A 22,333-nucleotide genomic window follows, 5' to 3' on the forward strand; every position below is an offset into this window, starting at 1 on the left:
GAATGGCATATGTATTTGCTATATTATGCCACTGTCAAAGACTCTAAAAATAGCCATATCCTTTTACCAACTGGTGGGCAGTCTGGCCATCATTCTTGGCTTCTTTAATCATGTTAAAGTTTTATATACTATGATGCACCTCACAGGACTTTCAGGAAATGCTGAGGAACTTTCTCTGCAGAGATAAAAATAATGACACCGAGTCATTTCCTTTGTTGCTCTTGAATTCCATATAAAGTTATCGGCTGAGTATACCTTGCTTGATCTAGCAAGTGTGCCTGCTTAACATGGCTTCACACTGGTGACATTAGTCACTGTTAATTGCTCAAGTGTTGAGATCAGGTAGGCAATCACTGAGTTCATCTGTCAAAAAAGTGACTGGAGTCATATTAAAGAATAAAAGCTCTCACAGCTCCCAAGGACAGCAAGTTATCTCTACAGAATCGGCAGTATCCACATTTGTGGTCCTATGTAGTGACACAGAACTCTGAAAATGCCAGAGTGCAAGGATGGGGTTCTCAGGTATTTTACTTTACCCCACAATTGGTCATTGTTTTTCCACGAATGAGAGGTTTTTCTCCTTCTTTAAATAGAGCCTGTCCTACTTTAACTTTTCAACTTTTTATATTTAAACAGAACTTTTGGTTTAAATGCAACCTGACTCTTTTGGAAATTGACTTTGCTTGAAAGAGTTTTCCCTCCAATTGTTTTCTCGTGCTGCCATCCCTGTAGATAAAGAGCAGTGAAGGAGCCACAGTAGGTGTTTTGGAGGTAAGTGCCTCTTTCAGCACAACTTTCTCTGTTTGCTTCCGAAGAACCTTGGCTAGGGCTGTGCTCTCTGAGGGAGCAAAGACTCCGTCCAGACAGAGATTTTCTGAACTTGGGGAATGAAGCCATTGCGTTTGAATCTATACTCGGGGCATCTGACCTTCCAATTTTGTAGTTTGCCAACTGTAGAGAGAAACTCCGCTGAAATCTGTTGAGTTGTCATGACAGACAAGGCCATATGGAAAGTGCTGGGAAAATTCCTCCTTAGGCTATAAGGCCTTTGATGGGCAGAAACTCTGCCTTGTCCTGCACTCTGAGGACTTACAGTGCTCAAGGCGGTCTTCGGGGTTTATCAGCCAAGGCACGGTCAGCCTCCGCGCAGAATTAAAATGGGGCACTGAAAATATTCTGCTTGCCTGCAGGAGCCAACTAGACTTCATTTCATTTTATTTATAGGATCCTGTTCCTTCATCCTGAGCACATAATGTGTACCCAGGCTGATTAGATGAACAAAACTGCATGCTTCTTTGTGGCCATGTGGTTGAAATTGCCAAGGGGATCAATTACTCCCTTCCATTTGATTATCTGGGTGCCCTGGAGAGCGGGTTAAGGTGGAAATCTGCAAGCCTGTGTAGCAGGTTCAGGTCCCCGCTCTGGACTGAATTCTGCTCTGTAATTTCTTAACACCTCTGCGCCTCAGGTTTTCCATCTATAAAATCATGACAATAGTTACACCTAATCAAACTAATATGGCAATTAATAATTAAAATATATGTACCCTAAAAAGTACATCAAGTCGCACTAATATTCTAGCTGTAATCACTGTTATTAAACAACTAAGATTTTGTGCCATTAAACATGGTTCTCCATAATCAAAAAAACTGACCCCAAATTTAGCAAATTCTCTTTCTCCTTCTTGTTTTTTCATTCCTTTCCTCTTCTTGTTTCTTCCTTTTCATTTTCTCCACCTAGAGCTCTGGCTTTGCATTCACATTGTACTATTCCTGATATTTCCAGTTGTATTGTGATGTTCACGTCGTAGTTCCCCATATTTCCAAAAAAGTCATGCTTTTCATGGCAGTGGTGTGGGCAGAAGGGAGCTGGCGTGGGGAGAAGGCAGGGCTGTCTACATCCCGAGGACGAGAAGGTGGATGCTCCCACTCCATACCTACCCACAGGTCTATTCCGAGGAAGGAACATTTTTCCATGTGGGGGTGGCATTCATATTGGAAGGGGATGGTTGATGGTGTTATTTTTGTTCCCTCCAAATGTGGAGGGATGTTTAAAATAGTGCTTTATTCAATCGGTGTAAGTGACACACAGACTATGTATAGTGGTAGCACTGGGCCGGACAGGTGATGGGGGCCAGATCGCACCAAAATCAAGAGCATGGCTCCCGACTGGCAGTGCCTGAGAAATCTGCTCCGAGGATGGCCGGCACAGGCCCCCATCCCAGGCCACCTGGCCAACCGTGCTTGCACGACCACGGCATCGCGCAAGTACCTTGCAGCCAGTGACCTGGCGTACTGGCGTCGTTTCCACGGGGCGAGCCAGCGGGTCGCATTTCCTCTCTGAACCTCCCTCCAAGTCGCACTGTACTCATGCAGAGTCTTCCTTGTTCTTTCCTGCTTTCCCACTGAGTGCCCGAGGGCCTGGAACTCAGCCAGGGTAACTGGATCGTTTGGCTGCAGCTCAGGCTATATTTAATTGGGGGTATATTGTCTTGCCACGGTTTGACTAGCTCAGGAAACGTTTTTTGAGTTTGCTTGGAATTTGTAGGTATTTGAACTCGTGTTGATTTTGACCCTGTTTGCTACTACTCTCTAATGACCATAATTAAACTTTTATTGAAAGCATGGCGTGTTAGGTCTTGGAAAAATAGCCCTCTTATACTTGGAATCAGCACAGTAAAGGTTCTGCCTATTTTGAGACAGACAGGTTAGGTTTCATTGAGCCTCACTTTGGGAGAAAGAGGGATGGAATGTTTTACTCCTTTGAGAAGTTTTATTATCAGAACTCATCTGAGTTGGCTTAGATTTGGAGGTGAATATAAAGCTGCCATATGTACAAGGGAAACTATGAAATATTTCCAGGGTGTCCCATGGATTTAAAACACAGTAAGAAATGCGAATTTTATGTAGGAACTAAGGAGAGGAACCCATTGCATCAGAGATGGGAGAGAAAGATGGCAGTGAGCAGAGACTCACTTCTGCCTGGGGGAAGTCTGATGGATGACACAGAACATTTGGTTGACTTGAATTAGAACACACATGCCTCCTCCACCTCCCATCTCCTCGTTGCAGCTCCGGCGAGCCTCTTTTCTCTGCCCTCAAGTGTGGTTGCCGTAGGACTAGGGAAGGGACACTAAAAATATTTCTGGAATGACGTGACCCCCTCTCGCCCCATCCAGGAAAGGGCCGAGGCTTCAGGAGAAAACAGCACATGCTTTCCTTTCATTTCTGGGAGTCCCGGGGTCGACCTGCAGATGCTGCTCCTTCCGTGGCCGGTGGCATTCAGACTCCCAGCTGCCCACGGTGCCAGGGAAACAACTGGACAGGACAGCTCAGCTGCCGGACGCTGGCCACAGTCTCAGCCAGCGCAGCAGCCCCCCAGCCACAGACCACCTCTGCTGCCCCATCCAGGCGCCTGGCCGGCTCCCGCAGGCTTGCCACGGCCCCGCCACAGAGGCTGAGCAACTGGCCGGGGGTGGCTGCAGCGGCCTCGGTGCCTACAGCTTTGGGGCTAGTCCAGGCACGTGGGACCCTGCTCCGGGCCACTCTGCGGCCCCTCCAGGAGCTGAGAGGCACCCAGGGCAGCCCCAGGGCTCACCATTGCCTCTTCCTGTCGCTGAGACCCGGGCGAGGGCTCCGGATGGAAGCGGCCCCTCCCGAGCTGAGTTCGCAGGCTGCACCGGTGGAAGTGGGGGACGAGGGCAGCGGCGCTCCAGGCAGCCGGGAGCTCAAGCAGCAGCTGCGGCCACTTCCCAAGCCTCCGGCCTCCTCCCAGCGAGAGGCGAAGTATGTGGAGATGTGCGCTTCAGCCGGAGCCCCGAGGGCCAGTCCCCGCACCGTGAAACTTACCCTGGAGCACCGTCCTGGGGACCAGCGGGCCTCGGGGAGCCCGAAGGAGAAAGCCCAAGAGGAGCCCAATGGCCGAGAGCAGCAGGCGCCAGCTCCCGGGAAGGATCCTGCTGCGGCCGCACCCTCCAGCGCCCGGCTCTCCCGCACTGCCGAGGGGGATGGCAGCTTCCCCTCCTCCGTGTCCTCGTCCCCAGTGGACGACGCAGAAGAGGACGGCCTTTCCAAAACGGCCGATTCTGCCACATCCACGGGGGCTCTGGCCACCTCCTCTTCGTCCTTAGGCTTTGAGAGTGAGGGCAGTGAGATCCTGGGGAGCTGCCAGCCCCGGGGGGGAGAAGGGGCCGGCGGGGGAGGGGCAGGGGACAGCACGGAGTGCAGGGACATCATTGCCAAGTCGCAGGGCAGCAGGGAACCCCCCAAACACGAGGAGGCTCACTACATCACCACCCACGAGATCCAGCTGAGTGAAGTGGAGCAAGATATGGATTTCGACGTGGGCCTGGCCTCCCGCTGGGATTTCGAAGACAACAACGTGATCTACTCGTTCGTGGACTATGCCTCCTTCGGCGGCAGCGACGAGACCCCAGGGGACATCACCACCCCGACCGAAGAGGACGACGACAACAGCTGCTACCTCAGCACCACTCCCAGCACCAACGCCACGCGGACGCCCAGCCCCACCAGCAGCGACCTGGTCCGCCCCAGCGCCGGCAGCAGTGGTCGTGACACCAGCAGCACGGAAGTCGGCAGCGGCCCCCCTGACGGTGACCCCACTCCCCCACCCACTGGCCCTGGCACTGCCACCCTGCCTGAGTCCTTGCCGGAGCACGGGGAGGCAGCTTCAGGGGCAGCAGCCGCCGCAAGCAGCTGTGGGAGTGCAGCAAGCCAGATCCTCCTATCAATCAAACCGACTTCCCGGGCTATAAATGAGCCTAGCAACGTGCGTGCAAAGCAAAACATTATTTACGCTGCCAAGCATGAAGGCGACATGAGCCTCCGCGTCTCTACAGCTGCTGAACACAATTCAAGTTCCCTGAAGCAAAACCCGGCTGCAGCCGTGGCTCAGGACCATGCAAAGAAATTCATTGCCGTCCCTGCTCGCCTGCAAACCAGGTGCGGGGCCATCCGAGCGAAGGAGCTGGTGGACTACTCCAGCGGGGCCTCCAGCGCCGTGAGCGAGCTGGACGATGCCGACAAAGAGGTGCGTAACCTGACCTCCCGAGCCTTCCGGAGCCTTGCGTACCCCTACTTTGAGGCTCTCAACATCAGCTCCCGAGAGTCCTCCGCCACGCTCTCCGAAGTGGGCTTTGGGCGCTGGTCGACCTTCCTGGATCTAAAATGTGGGGGCGTTGGAGCCAGGGTGGAGCAGAGCCTGCTGAGGAGCAGTGCGGCCTCTGTGGCTGCAGGGCTGAGGAAGGGCTGCGGCGCCAAGGCCGCTGCTGCAGACCAACTCTACATCCAGTCCAAGAAGTCCCAGACCAAGGCCTTGGAGTTCGTGGTCAGCAAGGTTGAGGGGGAGATCAAGCACGTGGAGACACCCCTGTGCTTCCAGAAGCAGGTGCAGACAGGCCCCCGCGTCGTCACGCTGCTGGAACCGCTGAACCTCCGCAGTGAGAGCAAGGCCAGCTCAGCTGCCGGGCCCTCCAGGGCCCCCAAAGGCTCCGGCAAGGCTTCTGGGTCGGTGTACACGGACGATGGCTCCGAGACCTCTGAGAGTGGCAAGCCAGTCCCCCGCGCGGATGGCTCCCAGAAGAAGTCCAAGTTTGCATCCAGCCTGCTCAAAAACGTCATTTCCAAGAAGATGCAGCGGGAACACGAGTTCAAAATGGAGAGGGGAGAGGTCAGCGATACGTCCCACCACAACCTCCCCGGCACCTGCAAGGAGATGGAAGGGCCTCCTGGCAATGAGAAGCTGCGGGACAGGGGCCTGCAGAGGCAGAACTCCCGCCATTCGGAGGCCGGCTCTGAGTACACCGTGGTCAGCGTGTCCGACGCAGGCGGGGAGGGCTCGGTGGTCGGCTCTAAGTCCCCAGTGTTCAAAGCTAGCACTCCTCGGGAGAGCACCGCGGGCTCCGGCCGGAATATCACCGATGGACACACAGAAGTGTGCGAAATTAAAAAGAGTGCCTCGGAGACGGTCAAGGGCATCTTCCTCCGGAGTCAGAACAGCGCCTTCCGGTCGTGGAAGGAGAAGGAGGCGGAGAAGCGAGACGAGAAAGCTCCGGTCGGAAAGCTCAAGCTCCCCAAAGGGGGCGACTGGAGGGCTGACCTCGGCGAGATCTCGGCCAGCAAGTCCACCATCATGTCTCGCCTCTTTGTCCCCAATATTCAGCAGACACCCAAGGACAAGCTCCCCGGGAAGCAGGCCACCAAGTACCCCGCTGCCCAGGCCACCTCCACGGCGGTGATCAGGCCCAAGGCTCCGGAAATCAAGATCCGGCTGGGGAGCGTGCAACAGCCCAGCTCGGACTTCAACATCGCCAAATTGCTCACGCCCAAACTGGCGGGGGGCAGCTCCTCCAACCTCTTCAAGACCATCGAGGACAACAGCAGGGCGCAGCAGAAGCTCTTCCGGGGGGACAACCTGGAAAAGGTGCCCCAGTTCCAGGTGAGAGATGTCAGAGACAAGTCCAAGACTCAAGGGCCCCTCCACCAGGTGAGAGACGTCAGGAAACTCATCAAAGGGTCGGGGGATAGCAGTGACAAGGGCAGCGTTACCCCAGAGCAGGGGCTGACCGGGCCCAAGCCCAGGCAGCTGGCTCCTGCATCCGGTGGATCTGGATCCCTGTCCCCGATGGTGATCACGTGCCAGGCTGTGGTGAACCAGGGAGAAGACAGCACGGACCGAGAGCCCAGGGAAGGCGTGGGCAAAGGGGGCAGCAGCAGGGTCTTGGATCCCTCCTCCTCCCCAGAGGGGACGGTCTTGGTTCACAGAGCATCAGGCAGGCTTCCTGTGGCCACCATCGCGCCCAACAAGCCTGAGCAGGGCTCCTACCTGCCTGTGCTTAAGATTGTCTCCAAGGCTTCCGCCCAGAAGACCCCGGAGAAGGTCAAGGAGGAGGAGGCGGCCAAGGAGGAGGGGAAGGCCCCCAAACCAGCCCGGAATGCCCTGGAGAAGCTGACTGCGGCAGTGAGGTCCATGGAAGAGCTGTACAGCTTCAACAGGAACGAATGGAAACGCAAAAGCGACCCCTTGCCCATGCTGACCGACAGCCACGTCCTGTCGCTCATCGCCAGCGAGGAGAGGGAGGGCGGCGTGGGTGCCGAGGGGGACCCCGACAAGCTGGCCAAACGGCTGAGTGAGACGGAAGAGCGTGGCCCGGCGAGGAAAGGCGCCGCGGTGCTGCGCGGGGCTCCCCTCGAACGCCTGCAGCGCAGAAACTCCAACCCCAGCGCCGACAGCGTGTCTGCCCGCGCCGCCGCCTTTGAGAACCTAGCCAGGGAGAGGCCCCGGTCTCTCTACATCCCCCCGGTCCACAAGGATGCGGAGAGAAGCCACCCACTGCAGCCCCTCCCGCCCTACCCCAGCAACCGCAACGTGCTCACCGTGAGTGCCGGCAGCACCCAGAAAACCGGCGGCGTCGCCGGCAAGTTCCCCCAGGGGCCTTCTCCGGAGAGCCCCTCAGCAGTCAAGGGCATCAAGGCGCAGGGACTACGGTCGCTCAAGATCTCTCCGGCCGCGCGGGCACCGCCTCCCGACGAGGCGAGCAGCAGGAAAGGTGGCCTGGGCCTGGAGAAGAGCAGCAGTGACTGTGAGAGTTACCTGACCATGCCGCTGAAGGCAGGCTCTGCGGCTGCCGGGGGGCTTCCTGGCAGGCCTGGAGCTGCAGCAGAGGCGCCCCCCGCCTCCTCAGCGGCCACGCTCTGCAGCTTACCCCCACTCAGCGCCCGCAGTCAGATCCCCAGCAGCCCCAAAGGCTCTCAGGTCAGTGGAACCAGCCGGCCTGCGTGGCGAACCAAGCCTGACAATTCCCGGGAGACCATTGCTGCTGCTACTGCTGCGGCTGCTGCAGCCGCTGCAGGGCCACGAAGCCCCGAGCATCCCCCTACTGCTATCTACCACCAACCCTCACTGCCTTTCACCCTGCAGGGAACCCAGCCTCAAGTCCTCTGCTTCTCCCCGCCTGGCATGCCTGCCCCAGCACCTGCAGGCCCAGCTGCCGTCCCCACAGACCCCTTCCAGCAGCCGCAACCCCAGCAGACCCAGCGGAAGATGCTCCTGGATGTGACAACCGGCCAGTACTATCTGGTGGACACCCCAGTGCAGCCCATGACCAGGAGACTGTTCGACCCAGAGACGGGTCAGTATGTGGATGTGCCCATGACCTCCCAGCAGCCAGCTGTGGCTCCCATGTCTCTCCCTGTGCCTCCCCTGGCCCTGAGTCCTGGGGCCTATGGACCCACCTACATGATCTACCCGGGGTTTCTTCCCACGGTGCTGCCCCCCAACGCCCTGCAGCCCACGGCAATCGCTCACACGCCGGGGGGCAGCGAGCTCTCCCCCATGGCGGCAGAACCCCCCAGTAAAGAGGCAGCTGCGACGTTCTCTGAGGCGCCGTACTTCATGGCCTCCGGACAGTCTCCAGCCTCCCCTTCCTCCTCGGCCCCAGCAGCCACGTCCCAGCTCGTGGGGGCCAAGGGCTTTGCCCAGCTGCACGGCAAGCCCGTCATCAGCATCACTTCACAGCCCCTGGGGCCCAGGATCATCGCGCCCCCTTCCTTTGACGGCACCACCATGAGCTTTGTGGTGGAGCACAGATGATGGCGGTCACCAGGGATCCAGAGGGAGCAGCTGCTGGTGAGTGGATTCTACCCTGTAAGCTGGGAGAAGAGGGTGTCAGAGCAGGCCCATTTGTGTTGGCAGTGGGACGTTCATTGCACAGGGGCTGTCTCTGGAAATGGGCATTTGGGAAGAGTAAGAACAGAACCCCAGCTGCTTTATGAAGGAGTGGATTTTCTCACCACTTTCCTCCTCTTCCCACTCTTCAGTCCCCGTGCCAGCCTTTCTTCCCCTTTGACCTTTGCAAATTGTCTAAGTGTTTTTCCCACGGGGAGTAGGAGGGACAGCGAACCTCCCATCTGTCCCTTCAGCCGGCCTTAAAGGTTGGCAGGAGTGGGGAAGACATGAAAACCTGGTCTGGATTTTGTGGAGGTGAGCCTTGCTCTTGGTTCCTGACAGCCCAGGTGACAAAACACCAACTGTCCTAGGAAATCCTTGGAAACACGTTCATGTGTCTGCTACCCAGGAGGAAGGGGAGTTGAGAACTGACATCCTCCTGTTAGGGAGATTTTCCAAATCTGCAGAACTGCATGTCTTCCCTTTTCTTTTCTATCTTCCCCCTTGACATTCTTATACAAAGGTTCTGCATTTTTAAAACTCTGGTTTTTCAGTTTGTAGATGAGCAGAATAGCTTTTGTTGGAGTGAGTCTGAGGTCTTTAGTATATCTTGCACACGTGAACACACACATGCATGCACACACACACATAGTTTGACCTCTAAGAGAAGCTGGATTTGAGGGTGCTCCGCGGATGGAGCTGCTGCGTTTGATCCAGTCCTGGAATCCACTACGCTGCACACTCCTTGTCACATCTGCCTTCTCTCCCTTCAGAAAAAGAATCAAGGTCTAGCTTATACCTCTGAAGAGGAAATCAGAGAAAACAGACTCCTGACTTGTAGGTTAAGCCAGATCCACAGACAGGGATCCCTGCTGTAAATACAGTCCGTGGAACTTGATAGCAAGAGTGAGTCTGGCTTTTCTGCACCAGGACACTTCAGGTCAAACACATGAGCCAGGGCAAAGACACCTTCAAATGGGAGCAGAGAGCTGTCAGAGCTGTAGGGACAATTTTTGTCCACGCATACTCTTGCTTTCCTCAGATGGGAAAGGTTGAGATTCGAAGACTGTATATACCAAATCAAACAAGGAGATGGAGAGAAGACAAGCCTTGTGCATGCTTCTAGAATAGAAATAAGCCCTTTCTCTGATCTGAAATGTAACAGAGGACCAGTATTGCTTTGTGCAGTGAAAGAGCCTTAAGTTAGGATTTAAGATCACTGGATTACAATCTCACAGCTTCTCCCCAGCTGAGGGATCTTGGGCATGAGGAATGGTTTTTCATTCGTGTGTCATCTCTAGGGGACACGGTATCTAGCCCTCCACATAGATCTGAAAGTCAGTTGATAGAATGGTGTTTTACAAGCTAAAAAAAAATTGTTACTGAATATTAGTCCACTTATCGGACTATAAAACGACATTAAGCACTGTTCAAAAATCCTCAGGCAGGTCTTTAAGAATTTGGGTGAAAGCCCAAGACTGGTTAGGGCAACAACCTAGAAATAAATGCGTTGGATTGTTTCTCTCCATGCATCTGCAACAAGCACTGTGTGATGATCACAAAAAGAGCCAGGAAGGAGAATTAAGATAAATAATCCATCTTTTGCTTGGCATAGAGAATAAAGGAAAAATTGAATGTGCGTGTGAAAGAGGTTCAGAATTAGACTTAGTTTTGTAGAAAGAGAAGAGTCGCCTCTAGGTAAAAACATTTTAATCTCTTGGACAGGTAGGTTGTTTACCTAGGGCTATTTTGGATCAGCTAATCCTGCGAGGCCTTTGTGAGGCTGTGGAGGTGCAGTAGGAAGGGGTGGGGGCAGAGAGCAGAGGAGAGAGGACCACGCAGACACACACTCACAGGGTGTCTCCTTGGCAGCCGCCCTTGGCATTTCTTCTCTTTGCTGAGTCTGGAGAGATTAGACTTGGAGTTGTTTCCATCAAACACAGATAGAAAGCACAGTTTTTAGAATTCAAGACTTGAACAGTGGTTTTTGAAAATTTTTCATTTTTGAAAGCACAGCCATTATTTTAGTAAACAGCCCTTATGAAGCTAGAATGGCAAAAGCTAGTTTCTTGATTTAAGAACAGCAGTCAGGAACTCCAGGCTAGCTTTTTAGAGAGGGAAAAATCTAGTTAGCTAGACTCCCATAATGAGTTAAAATTCTCCAAAACTCATCTTCCTGAAGATTCTATGCCACTTTCTAAAGAAAAGTCAGATAGATTGAAAAACAGAAGTGCGTCTGTCTTTTCCATGAGTAACAAATTTATGAACACTGTTCAGGTACTCACAGAACATCCATCAGTGCTTGTACAGATGGCAAGTGGGAGAGGTGTTGGAAGGTGGGTGCCGCCCCACATTGCCTTTGAAACCCAGATGTATCACAGAGGTTTTCCTTGAAGGAGGGCGAGGTTTTATGTCCCCTTTTCAACTGAGAGGTCATTTAAATGACTTGATCCAGAAACAGCATTAAGAGAAAGAAACTGAGATTTGGAAAGAAATGGTTTGCTGAGGTGCCCAGAGGGTGAGAAAGCCAGGACCTCGAGCTGGAGTTTCCCTCCAGCAGCACACCATGCTCCCTGCAGGGTGCACTTGATGTTCCTTAGTGGGATACTTGGAACAAAAGAAGGATGGCAGAGGTATAGGCAGCAAGGGCACCCAAGATCTACTCCCTAGAGGTGTGTGGATAGTAACCATCTATCTATGTTTCCGTTTATCCCCTAGACATTTGTAAAATGAATGTTTGAGCACAATGCACTAATTATCCCATTTATTCAACAAACATGAATCACTTGAGTACACTTTCCCAGTCACTGAGTGCTTGCCAGTGGACTGTAAACCCACGTGTGCCCTGGTGTGGTCCTCAGGTCAGGAGCACACACTCCGCAGGACAGGGTGGACCCGGGCACACAACTGCAGAGTAGGGTTCAAGACCTGTCATAACCTTCACGCTTCCTTCCAGCTCAAATAATAAGTATTTCATCATCTATTTTTAGCACCACGTTATAACAGGAAGCTTTCCCTTTATCCTCTTCATATGTATTTGGGCATAACCAGCTACCCTTATCTCTTTCTGATTATCCCATTGTGGATTTTCTTTATTTTTTGCTTTCGTAGGTGAATCTGTCTAGCTTCTCCTGCCCCTGTGATCAGGATTCTCAAATTCTGCTATGTCACCACCCATCTCAAAAGATACTTATTATATATTTTATTGTTAATTATTCTTATTATCAATTATTATTAATGATGATTGTTATTGCTACTTATTTTATTGTTATTTAGTCATGTCACTGCAGAGTGTGATGAATGGACAAGCCTGTTCAGTGACTGGCACCTGATGGCCCAAGGCCAGCCAGCCACACGGTCACACATTTGTGACACACCAGTGTGCTGGGCCCATCATGGTTGGCCAGGACCTCGCCCCTCCCCCTGTTATTGTTAGGCCTTTCTTACTGGTTTGTTTATTTTGGTTTGAGAAGTCCCTTCTTCACAGGCTCTTTGATGCCTTTTTAGTGCTACTATTTTTGTTCTAGTTTTCTTTCATTTGAGACATGTGGCTATATTTTTCCTTCCCTGACTTCTCCATCCTCACATCTTCGCCTGCCCACTCACGTAGATGCCACATTTTTCTTTTGCATTTCTAATTGAGACTTGATGCTAAAGAGCAGTTACAAGGGCATACACTTAAAGTCAATATGCAGGACCTACAAAAGAAAGATTCATCAGCACCCTGCCTGTAGAGGTGCTAGGTCCAGGCATAATAGACTTGCACTTGTTTTCTCTCATATGAATGCAAATATTTCCTTTCTTTATTTCTGAGTGTGCTTCATGGTGTTCCTAGAGTCCTGGTCTTTCATTTTTCCTTACTTCCTCAGAGATAGCTCTCTCCTCTGAACAGGGCCCCACACATCAGCAACTGCAGTGGGAAGAGCAGAGCTGGATTCAGGGCAGTTTTTCCCATGGACTTCTCTAAGGGGGCCCTACAGGACTCCCTGGATCAACAAGCCCAGCTCCCTGGAATGACAAGTGCAGAAGGAAAGTGGGGCTAAAGAGGTTGGGTGTACCTTGCTTACTCGCAGTAGAGCTGCAACTTGAACCTGAATATTGTACAATGGGCTCTTCTTCATTTGCTCCTTTCTTCTTCTTGTCCATTGCCCCTTCTGTTCCCTACAGCCTCTCTGCTCTCCTGGTTTTCCTTCCTAGTGTCTGGCCCGTGAAGCCCCTGGGTTTCCTTTGCCATTTGTTTGAGAACTCATTTTTTGTTCTTGTGTTTTTCTAATTTATTCCTTCCTGTAGTTCCCCCTTCTCATTCACATCAACTTGCATTGTTCAATGCTCTAGCTTGCATCGCCTGGTGGCCTCATGTTTTTGGTAGTTAGTTTTCACCACTTACTGGACAGCTTAAAGGGCAGGACCGAGTAGACCCTGCCCACTCTTTCACCCAAATGCTCTTTGAAGCTGTGAGCAGTGCTGGTGAGTCACCCCAGACATGGGGATCTGGCTGCCCTTCCCAACCTGCAGGCAGTGGTCAGGGAGGCAAGCTGAGCATTTCATTTTCAGTTCACTCCATAATAACATTCCAGAATCAGCTTGTTCATATCTATCCCCACCCCCCAACCACTGCCACTTAGCTGTGGGTTCCTCTCCCAGTTATTACACATAGGAGCTGTTTTACTTTTGTTATCTTCTTAATGTCTTTTTTTTCCTTTCCTTTTCTTCCTTTCCCCTTTATGGAATTGAACCCTTCCTCTGGCTCACTGTTTTGTGCCTTTCTCCACTACCAGGACATTCTTCTCTACTCTCTCAAAATGTAATGAAAAATGAAAAGTAACAGCTAATGTGTAGTCCTCATTTGTTATAGACCAATATGAACATCAGGTCATTGGATTTTTGAACAAGCAGGTGCTGTTCTCAACCCATTGCTTCAGATCAGCAGCCCCTGAAACCCAGGTCTTGGAGCTCCACTGCCCAGGCTCCTGCAGGCGACACTTAGCTCACACTGATTGCTCTCTGCCCTCTGGTCACAGCTCTCTGTCATGAACTGTCCCCCTTCCCTTGTCTGCCCTTTAGGTGTCAGGCATTTCTTGCTAACTAACTTCAAATTTTTTTGCATTTTGCCTCTTGGCCACATCAGCCTGGTGAGAGACTCAATATATGAGGCGTGCATGTCCTTGTGGAGGAGGGAGAAACCACAGCTGGGGTTTGACTGCAGCCCTGCTGCCAGTTTTCCTAACTTCAGCTTCATTCAAAGAAATATGAAAGTCCTATCCAAGAGGAAAGAATCTCCTAGCCATTTCACTGCTGAGACATGCCCGTGTTTTATAGGATGGGGGGCAGGGGAAGGGATTAAGGTAAGAGATTGACCCTGTATCTGGCAATGTCCAGAATACACCAAGCCCTTGAGTGTGTTTTCTTTGCGTTAAAACATGAACTGTCCTTTGTCATCACATCCTGTGTCCCCAGAATGAATCCGAGCCAGTTTCAGAACTTCTAGGCCTTGTGGCTCCCAGGAGTAAATCTTTGTGTATATAGCGGGAGAAGTGTGGAATGTGCAGGTGGTGTAGTGGGCTGAGGTGTTTTAGTTGGAGGAAAGCTGTGTGGCTTTGATGCTGTTGCTTTAATAACCCAGACAAGTGATTACCCTTTCTGAGCTCCGTCTCCCTCTTCTGGGAAAGGGGGGTATCTTTCAGAAGAGCTGTGAAGGTTGAACTAGAAACCATCACAAAGGGTCTACCACACAGCACATGACATGCAGTAACTGTGTAATCTCTCTAGACCTTCATGACAGCCCTCGAATTCCTTTATTTTCTTAGATCTCTCCATCAGAGCTTGAAGGCAGGCAGCCCTTATCCTAGCTCGCTGTCAGGGCAGCATCAGAAGTCTGCGGCCACAATGGCACTGGATTTCCCCAATCTGGAGGCAACGCCCGCCGTTCTGTGGTTCCCTCTGAGCTGGCTCACCCCTCAGGGCAGGCCACTGGCTGTGGGTCAGGGTACTCTAGTATCCGCTAAGGCCTTCCAGAATGTTATACAACTCTGGGCATGGCTTGCCAGCTGCGTGTGGTGATTTTCCTCTGTGTCTGGGCACAGACCTGTGTGGAGCAAGGGAAAATCTGACCCAGCATCCCTGCCGAATTCTGTCATGTGTCTGGTTCTGAAATCCTGAGAAGTCACTGAGCCAAGCACCCCTTTCGTCTTCACTGACTTCTTCCTGATCAGCCAGGAGGCCTCTGATAAGCTACGTGGGCAGTTTTTATTATCTTATCCTTAACAGGGATTTGGGGCACCCTTATTACTTTCATATAAAATTTCTCTGAAGTTAATATAAGCAGAAGCAATATCCTGTGAATGTACAAAAAAGGCAATGTGTAGAATAGTGGTCCCTAAATAATGGCAGCAGATTGTATCAATGGATTTCCCTTGCAGTTCTGAGACTGCTAACCCTGCACTGTTGGAAGCATTACAATCTCTCTCTCTCTCTCTCTCTTTCTCCTCTCCCCCTTTTATCTCCCCTTGGTGCCTTTTAACTCAGCTCTAGGAGTTCTTTGCAAACCTTACCTTGTCCTGGGACTCAGCCTAAGCTGTTTTCAAATCCTTGGCTCTGCCTTCAAATTACTTTTCTTGTTCTCCTATTTTCTTTTCCTCTCTTGTAATTATATTTTCTTTCGTGTTGCTTCTCTGTATGTGCTAAGATGAGAACACTTAAATTTAGCAAATGAGAGGTCTCCAGTCACACAATAGTCCCTTTCATTCTGAAGGCCATTTTTCAATATCAAATATAAAACAATAAAACAATATGAAACTAAATGAAAGAAACATATGAGCTATAATTCATAACTACTCCCATAGACTTCCATGTGTTTAAGCAGGTCTGTTTCTAGATTACAGGACTAAAATATCCCTTGCCTCACTACTCTGATTGCATATAATTGGTTGGATAGCTGATATTTAATACTTATTGGAGGTTATTTTTCACATGATAAAGTCTTTTTAATCCCCATCAGATATTACCTGTAGGCCACTCTATTTCTGTCTTGATAATATTAGGTTAAAATATCAACTCTCAGATGTTGAAAAAATATTCTTCAGGCAAAGTTCTAATGGGTAGACGAGAGCTTACATACACATAGATGAAAAGAAAGGGCTACTTTTCATTCAACACACTTTTGAACATGTCAATCCTGTCTTAGAATAGCTTTAACTAAGGTAGATGGGTTCTACCAAGTTTATCTCATTAAAAAATGCACTGTGTAAAATTTTTCATAATTTAGGTAGAGTTCCTTTACTTTACAAGAACTCTGAGAATAGCATTTACTCATTTAATTAGGTTACTAAAAGGAGGTAGATTTTAAAGTTTCAATGTAGATGTCAATAGCAATTCCTCATGCTGATTTTAGGAACGGATGTATATCACTGTGTTATCCCTGCCATGAATGCCAGTGAAACTAAACATTTAACACGAAAGCCACATTCATGATAATTCATTGGATTTAATTCAGTTTTCAAAGAGATTTCACTTTGGGCATTTTCTTACAGTCAGCCATAATATCTTGTAGGTTTAGAAACATACTTGTCAAATAATATTTTGAAATGTGAATAGCATCACTATTAAGGTTGAAATTAGCCAAATAGTTAAGTAGAAAGTATTTTTTAATGTTTCTCTTGATGCTTTAAAAGTGATATTTATTTTCACAACTAACAATCTCTTCTTTGACTATTTTTTTATAGGAGCAAGACAGAAATGTGGACTATTCTTCTTTAAAGTTGTGTTGTAATAGCACTAAGAATTCATCTGCAAAACTTCTTCCACATGTGTTGTTTTTAATTTTAGCTTCTTATAAATCAAGTGTGTAAGTTTCTGTATTTTTCTGAACAAGCTTATTAAGGCAATTTTTGTTATTTTAATTTTGCAAAGGTGATTGAATGCTTGCATTTTCCCACCCCCATGAAGCTGTGTTTTTATACTTTAATATGGGGTATAAGCTTTCTACTCAGCTTCTTCCCTCCTACACTTACAACTTGACAAGTGCTCCCTTGAGTATTTCCATTGCTCAATCCAAACGTACAAAAGAAAGGGATTGGCTGTGTTGTAAACCAAGTCAGAACATCAGTAATAAGGGTCACAGAGCTCCTTCTAGGTTCTTAGATTACGTGAAGACTAGCTGGCAAAGTTGTCTTGCATATTTAGGTTTTACGTACGATCGTGGGTCTGCACTTGGAATCCCATGCCAGCCAAACTAGTCATTCTTGATTGTGCACTATGTGTTCTGTTACTGAGTTTGGCATTATTTCAAATGTGATTGCGAAAAACAGTTGTTTTAACTTTTGTGCTTTAATTTTCCCATTTGTACAAGGCCATGACACTTATTTGTTGCCTTAATATAGAATGGTTTGGGTTATTGAAGAGCTGGTGACTGCATTTAAAATTAAATTCTTAGGCTCAGAAAGGTATGACATATCTATTCCCTTTTAAAAATTCAACCCTCATTGCATTTTTTTCCTTCAATGATTCCCTCCATAGATGTACACTCCTGCCTCTCACGGGATGTTTGGGACCTGAGGAGTGGCGTGTTTAGGGCAGTAGAACAGAAATGAACTCTGACTCAATGGCTCTGATTCACTCCAGTCCCAGACATCCCCCAAGCAGGAACCTGGCATTGGCAGCACCTGCTCCTTATGAGGCAGGTTTTATAAGATGCCAAGAACCCGTCGATTTTCCACATTGCCTCAGCTGTAACCTAATTCTGAAGGCTATCTGAGTGTGTGCTCACAGTGAGTCTTGAAGAGTTGGTTGAACTACAGACATTTAGCTTATCTTTTAAACTGATAGCAGTAGACACTCTAGTTGATCTTAGCCACAAGGCTCTCAGAGTGACCAGTTAGACTCTGTAAAGGACAACTCCATTTCACTTTCACAGCCGGAAATTCCTTAATGGGCCTTTACTCTACAAAAAGTTTTCTTGGGGGAAGGGGAAAGGTTTAAGGCAGCAGGAATAATCATTTCTTGTTAAAATTCAGTCATATCTTGGACTGATGAGCAGTGAAATGAAGCCATAGCCTCCGGGGGACATGATACATGAGGCATGTTGCCTCTGTGCCATATTCTTTATCCTAATGACTCTTGGCCAGGTACATCAATGGAGTCACCCCACAACCTAACTTGGGGAGACAAATCTTACAGCATCAATGCTTACTCATTTTTAGGAGGCTAGCTGGGTATGAGTTTACTTAATATTGAGACAAGAAAGTTGAATGTCTTTCAAAGGACTAAACCTATACAAAGAGCAGCACCATGAAATCCCAGGCATTTGAGCACAGCTGGTGAAACATATATGGTTTAGATAGATAGTACCCAAGCTGTTACGATGATTTTAAGATCACATGTGGCTTTTAGGAGAGCCCAGTGGCCAGGTTGGGACTCATTGTTCATCAAGGCCCTCAAAAAAAGAAACACTTCCTTCTTTAGAAATGTGGTAGAGTTGAGGGACTGAGGATCCACAAGGTATATATCACCAGCAGATCTGAGCCTTAAATTCTCAAGAAGTAGGTCAGAAACTAGAAAAGAAAGGAGACATGTTTGTTTGTTAGTTCTGTTCAATAGGCTGCCACCCTCTGAGAAGCAGCTAAGGATGTAGTGAATGCCCAAGTGGTTACAAATGGAACTTTCCAGTGGAATTTTATGAATGCTATATTGCCTGTTGATACTTTAATGGTTCTCTATTTCATCAAACCATACGAAGCTGCTAGGATATTTACTACCTCAAGTTATTGGGAAAGAACATTTTCATAGGTGTGAGGTAAACCTTGCTTCTTTGTTTCATTGTTTTGTCATTTCTTGAGGTTGCAAGGATATTTGAATGAAGTAACTGTGCCCTTCCTTTTTCAACCAATGTGGAATATGACAAGTCTATGAAGCCTTCTGACCCATAGAACTATTACCCCAACAATGTCCGTTTAGCTACTGAACTGCCCTTTCATTTTCATGTCCTAAATAATGCCTTGAGCTTGAATCTAATCACAATTGCAATATGGTTTTTGTGCTTTTGTCTCATGGTTCATGTGTGGCTCAGTTTTCCAGAAGAACCACAGGGCTTTGTCTGGAGAAATCTTGATCTATTTCCTCTTTATCCCTGTTGGTAAAAGGATCATATTGAAATATGCCCTGATTATTTCTGGAAAACTGAACACGTTTGTAACTAGTATGAAAATTTAATTCTCTGGAATGTATTTTCTTGAAAGCACTCACTGAAATTGCCCTCAGGATTAAATGGAGCCCAGATAATAATGACTTAGCATATGAGTTTTTTATATGTTTGTTTATCACTGAGTAAACAAACCAAAATTACATTTTGCCATTTTATGATAAATCTGAAATATTAACTCACATTGCAAATTAATCCTTACATCGTTAGGGGATATCTAATGATATAAATTCTTTTTTTTAATTTCAGATTTGACTTTATCATCCCTGCCTTAAAGAGATTTAATGCATTTTAATTGCTTTTCTACTTCTTAGATATGAAAGTCTGTGTTTGCTACAAATTGAATGCTCATGTTACCAGAAACAGTACTTTGGACTGCAGGACAGTATTGATTCCTCAGTAGACTGACTATAATCTCATAATAAATATGTGTATGTGCATGGGAAAACACATTCAACAATAGTCTTTGTGTTTAAAAACTCTCATGGTATACAATTTCCTATGTGGTGCTGGAGGAGTTTCATTCTATGGTTTACAAGGTGTAGGTTTGCACCCCAAATTCTCAGGGTATGTATTTTACCCAAATACTTGAAAGAAAAAGGTGCCCTGAATTTTACCAGTACTGTTGAGGAGGAAAAAAAATGTGTAAGTTTGTTTATAAAAACTGCTTATAAAAATCAAATTAATTAATATGTTAGGATATATATATATATATACATTTACACATATATATAAGATATATATTTTGAAGAGACTGCTTATCTACTCTTAACTAACTTATGGGTCCTATGTAGACCTCACAGGTGCATAAAATCCTTGGTAAAGCATGTGCTATTGCTAAATGGTGCCTTGAGCTTGAATCTCATCAGAACTGCAGACCCTGGCCCCCAGCAAAGCAAGCACGTCCACAGGCGGCACGTGGGCTGAGGCCCAGGGAGGGTTCTGAAGATGGGTTCCTTTGTACCCCACCCCATGTCAGAAGAGAACTGAGGGTTCCTGGCAGCATCTGTGAGCTGTTAACATGCAGTGTTTCATGTTACGACTGTGGCACACTCTACCAGATTTATTCCTGTTTCATTCACAATGGTGCAGAATAAGATACACACACATACACACACATCCAATTTGATTTTTTTCCTTTTTTTCTTTTTTTAAGCTTCATAATTGCTGTTTGCAGACTTGTGTTAATAGTGGAAAGCCCTTCCCAGGGCTCCCTCAAACAGCTACCACACCTGTGTCTGTTTTCTGACAGGTGGTCCTTTCTTTTTCTCCCTTCTTTGAAGATGTGCATTTCTGTATTTACATATAAATCATACTATTGTAACGACAGTGATGGTTGAAAAGAATGTGCAGACTGTAGAAGTTGTGTCTGAGCAGACAGAGTAAATTGTGCGATAAGTAGGGAAGGATGTGGGATAATGCTGAAGTACACCCCTGACTATGAATCAAGTCAGTGGGAAATGGAAAGAATGTGAAATTTTAAACTGCAATCAACACAGAAATTGCGGTGGAAAAGTTCCTAACTGAAGTCTGAAGTGATACAATTATAGAATGCAGTGAGCTCGGCCAAGCAGACTTTGAATCCAGCCCAGTAGTTCTGAGAATTACCTACTCAGTCTATTGCATATGGAGAAAACTACTTGGACATGGATTCCGTGAGACTGGCCTGCTAATCTTTCAATCGCCAGCGTTTGTAAATGACTGTGCAATTTTGTGTAATGGTCTTTTATTTTGACTGTTCTGAAGAAAAATTTGTTTTGTTGGTTTTTTTTCCAGTAAAAGTAACTGCAAAAGAACTATGTATTATTTGTCTTTAATTTAAAAAACAAGATTTGAACATTCTTTATTCTTCTGCCTTCTAACTTTCACCATTCATTTAACTAAAATATTCATATGTCACATCCGGGTTTTAGTTATTTTTATTGTCATGGTGACAAATGACCGTAAGTGCAGTGGGTTAAGACAAAACAAGTTGATCATCTTACGCCTCTAAAGGTTGTTAAGTCCGAGGTGGATGTTTCCCTGTGCCCAGAGCTCTTCATCTCGCCAACTGAAGGAGCTGGACCGAAGCTTGCCTTATTAAGTAGCCCTGGCGAGAGCACTGACTTGGATGTTTGACATGCCACTGACACCAAATAGCAGCTTGGAAAACAAGCATCCCTGAGGTCCCCCTCTGAAGCCCAGTTAAGTAATTGTGGTTATCCTTCTCACAAACTAGTATCAGAGAGTTGGGTCAGTGCATAACCTGTGCCTTAAATCAATCACTGGCCAATGGAGGGCACTGTAAAATCTTAAGATTAAAGCCCCCAAACTCGTTAGCTTATATTCCGCCAAGAATAATGTCAGGATTCCTCACTTTATGTCCTAGGGTTAGGAAATACAGAGCCTGAGAAAGCAGTTCCTGGCCTTATATTTTCACCTCCGGTTTTCCAGATCTTCTTCCCAGTGAATTCTCAAACTACGTTCTCCATTTTGTGTAAAGTGTCTGATGTTTTTCTCTGTGTAGCATCACCCCATTAGCCTTCATGGCCATGAAACCACCCAATCCTGAGTGTTCTAGACTCAGGGACTGCAAGAGGTGTATTAGCCAGCTTTTCATCACGTTAACTAAGATACCAAAGAGGAGCAATCTAGGAAGGAAGAAAGTTTATTTTTGGCTTATTGTTCTGTGGTTCACTGTCCAAGCCTATCAGTCTGGTGACTGATAAGAATGGTGAATGGCAAAACCTACACCCAGGAAGTATTACAAAGCAAGCCAGGAAGCAGAGAGGGACAGGAAGTTTGCCCAGCTTACAAAACCAACTCTTGTGAGAACCACATCCTGAGAGTAAGCCCCTCAACAACCCAACGATCTCTCACTAGGTCCATCTTCTAGATGCCATATTTAAGTCATGTTTCCACCCCTAATGCATTAGCCATGAACGCAGGACTTTGAGGACTAAGCCTAAACACATGGGCCTTCGGGGGCACCCAAACCATTAAGCAAATCATAACAAGGGGTCTTCAAAAATTTCTTGGAAAATGCATAATATGAAAACACTATGAGTAGACTTCAAGATTTTTGTACCAAATAAACATCTTTTAATTTCAATTTTCCACAAATTTTTTTTGAAGTACTCACACATATGGATGTTAGGATTTTGCTGAGGGCTTAGCGTTAGTGGGGTGGGAATGAGCGGATGGTTCAAAACATGGCAAGCAGTTACATTAGCAATCACCTTAAACTTGAACCATTAATATTTCTACTCTTGAATAGCTCCCTACCAGCTCTGGCATAGAGTTTCATTGATTGTTGAGTTTATTTTTGCCCTAGCCTCTCTCCTTATTGTTATAATCCTCTCCTTCTTCTCATCCTTCATTTTAATGCTCCTTAGCTTACTTGTTCATCCTCTAATTTTCCATCATTTTTGTATTGAGTCATACAATCACCCAGTAAATCTATGCAACTGCAGA

The 22,333-nt window shown here is 47.6% G+C and overlaps 1 protein-coding gene across 2 annotated transcripts; it reads left to right on the plus strand.

Moving 5' to 3' along the window:
* Positions 1-1,720: 1,720 nt before the first annotated feature.
* On the plus strand, positions 1,721-20,676 carry C8H4orf54 (chromosome 8 C4orf54 homolog). Of its 2 annotated transcripts, XR_518655.4 has the most exons (3): positions 1,721-8,646; positions 16,407-16,528; positions 19,130-20,676. XR_518655.4 is itself a non-coding variant. In XM_008267569.4 (2 exons), exon 1 carries the CDS (start codon positions 3,211-3,213, stop codon positions 8,608-8,610), a length of 5,400 nt encoding a protein of 1,799 aa, XP_008265791.3. In that variant the 5' UTR covers positions 1,721-3,210; the 3' UTR covers positions 8,611-8,646; positions 16,407-20,676. The 2 variants fall into 2 exon arrangements, 1 of the variants encoding a protein (XP_008265791.3); XM_008267569.4 differs by having other exon boundaries at positions 16,407-20,676.
* The last annotated feature ends 1,657 nt before the right edge of the window (positions 20,677-22,333 follow it).

Source organism: Oryctolagus cuniculus, chromosome 8, assembly GCF_964237555.1.
Source record: "Oryctolagus cuniculus chromosome 8, mOryCun1.1, whole genome shotgun sequence".
NCBI lineage: Eukaryota > Metazoa > Chordata > Mammalia > Lagomorpha > Leporidae > Oryctolagus > Oryctolagus cuniculus.